The sequence below is a fragment of the Scyliorhinus canicula genome, chromosome 11 (assembly GCF_902713615.1).
Source record: "Scyliorhinus canicula chromosome 11, sScyCan1.1, whole genome shotgun sequence".
NCBI classification, from domain to species: Eukaryota; Metazoa; Chordata; class Chondrichthyes; order Carcharhiniformes; family Scyliorhinidae; genus Scyliorhinus; species Scyliorhinus canicula.
The window spans coordinates 145042799-145045229 of record NC_052156.1 but is presented as its reverse complement, the minus strand read 5'-3'; the positions used below and the strand labels follow the sequence as shown (position 1 = coordinate 145045229).

At 50.2% G+C, this 2431-nt stretch overlaps 1 protein-coding gene across 1 annotated transcript; it reads right to left on the bottom strand.

Moving 5' to 3' along the window:
* Positions 1-68: 68 nt before the first annotated feature.
* LOC119973465 (V-type proton ATPase subunit F) lies at positions 69-2431 on the bottom strand. Its single transcript, XM_038811660.1, has 2 exons — positions 2240-2431; positions 69-1262 (listed from the first exon to the last, which is right to left on the bottom strand). Exons 1-2 carry the CDS (start codon positions 2395-2397, stop codon positions 1061-1063), a joined length of 360 nt encoding a protein of 119 aa, XP_038667588.1. The 5' UTR covers positions 2398-2431; the 3' UTR covers positions 69-1060.

Genomic DNA, 2431 nt, shown 5'->3' with positions numbered 1-2431 from the left:
TAGGCTTAAACTACTGAATGGCTCAAGTGAGGATAATAGAGTAAAAATAAAAATCAGAAGCCAGCAGCATGCGAGAACCTGTTGTGTTTATTTATTGATGTACAGAGCAGGGACAAGCATCATAAATATACAACTCTTCAAAGAACACAAGGGAAAACTCGATAGGACCGGATAAGAACTGCATTCAGCACGTTAACCAGCACAAAACCAGAGATGCCGGAGCACGCCGTGAAGATTCAGTAATCAATCACTGTGGTATGCCCAATAAATAGATAAGTCGGCAGTACTGACCTCTCAATCACCCTCACAGCCCAGGTGTCAGTGCTTCCTGCATGAGCAGTTCCAATCACTTGCTACTTTAGTGCGAATGTTTTAAACAGCACCCCCAACCCCTTTTCTAATGGCTTGGCTAGCGAGCAACCCCAAACATCAATAATTAACAGAAATAAATGAACACAGGATAGATTTACACCAGGGCCAGTACAGTATAGGGTTAGATACAGAATAAAGCTCCCTCAACACTGTCCCGTCAAACAATCTCAGGGCAAGTACAGCACAGGATTAGTTAGATACAGAATAAAGCCCCCTCTACACAGCCCCAAACAATCTCAGGGCAAGTACAGCACAGGATTAGTTAGATACAGAATAAAGCCCCCTCTACACAGCCCCAAACAATCTCAGGGCAAGTACAGCACAGGATTAGTTAGATACAGAGTAAAGCCCCCCTCTACACTGCCCCATCAAACAATCCCAGGGCAGGTACAGCATAGGGTTAGATACACAGTAAACAAATTACTATTGAAGATCAGATCCAATGACAGCTGATGTTTCAATTCTCCTGGATTGGTTTTGAGTGAAAGCACATCAAGCACATGGCTGAGCCATGCCAATCTCCAGTAAGAGTGGAGGACTTTCTGCGAATTATGGTACATTTGATGGTAGCCCCCAGAGGAATCAGCACTCTGCACAACATACAACAAGACAACACAAAAAAGGACGGTCCAGATGAGGACTGGAACAGGCAGTTCTGTGCCAAAGAGCCAGCACTAGGCAAGTCCAACTATCGGAAGTCATCAGTACTGAACATTCCCTTGGCCCGGCGCAGGATGGAGTCCTTGGAAGCATCATATGGGTGTTCCTTGGATGGGATTTCCAGCACAGCAGGAATGGAGAGAGTGTGGGCATCAATGACATGGCGAATCATTTCTGCAATGTACTGATTGATCAGGATGATCCCAATGTCATCACGGCTCAAGAAACTCCTGAAGGGAAAAGAAAACAGGAAAGTTTACTGTCAGCTGGACGAGATCAATGGGGCAGGAATCAATTCATACACAATCTGGCAGGAACAGCTGACAAAAGTTGTCCACTGACCCTCTCCCTCCCAACTTCAAAGGGGGAGCATCACAGAGAACATCCGACACTCAGCACATTCTGCTAAATACACGGACTCAGTCCATATGGGTTATGGGGATAGGGTGGAGGTGTTGACCTTGGGTAGGGTGCTCTTTCCAAGAGCCGATGCAGACTCAATGGGCCGAATGGCCTCCTTCTGCACTGTAAATTCAATGATAATATCTAAAATCTTGCACCAATCTTACCCCACCCTGCATGCTGGGCAAACCAAGTCACAGCACTAGTGGTGCAAGGGCACTCCCACTCTAAGTGGGTATAGGAAAGAGGATGACTTCAGGAATCAGTAAAACCCACAACCATTATGCATGCGAGTGTTGCTGGAAACAGAGTGCAAGAATCTTTGGAGGGAGGGGGTTGATGTGTGAAGGTAGGGAAATGGAATCAGGCTGTCCTTTTGAGGGAAGGGGTACTGGGGAGGTTGGGGGGGGGGGGGGGGGGGGGAGGCAGCCAGGACACCCAGAGTGGGAAAGAGGTGACCCAAATCAGAAGAGGGCTGACCTAGCCTCAGGCCCACACCACCTCTAATGGGAAGAGCCCCGAGTCACATCTCCCTCAGTCACGGGAAGAATTCACTTCCTCAAACAGGGGGTGACAGGGCACGGTTCAGACTGACAGACTTCCCAAAGCCCCGATGAGGAATTGGGAAGGACGCAGCTCCAAGCCACAACATTGAGCGGAGGACAGCAGGGATAAGCTGACACAGTGCCACGGGAACGGGCTCCTCTGGGATTAACCTGCTAGGCCCGGAGCTCAGCACCGGCCTCGAGTAGTGCCCTCGCCCCCTCCCGCGGAGCTCAGCACCGGCCTCGAGTAGCGCTCTCACTTGAAAGTCTCCTCGATCTCCGTCACGCTCGTTTCCTTCTCCACCACCAGGAAGTTGGGCCGACGATTCTTGTTCAACTCGCCGATCCCACCCAGCAGGAAGCCGGTGCAGGTGTCCTCATCGCCCAGGACAGCAATCAGTTTACCTCGAGCCGCCATCCCAGCGCTTCTGCATCCTGCTCCCCCCCCCGAC

Coding starts and splice junctions, on each gene's coding strand:
- LOC119973465 (XM_038811660.1), bottom strand. CDS start 2,397: ATGGCGGCTCGAGGTAAACTGATTGCTGTCCTGGGCGATGAGGACACC. Junction 1,263..2,239: donor GAGATCGAGGAGACTTTCAA/GTGAGAGCGCTA, acceptor TTTTCCCTTCAG/GAGTTTCTTGAGCCGTGATG.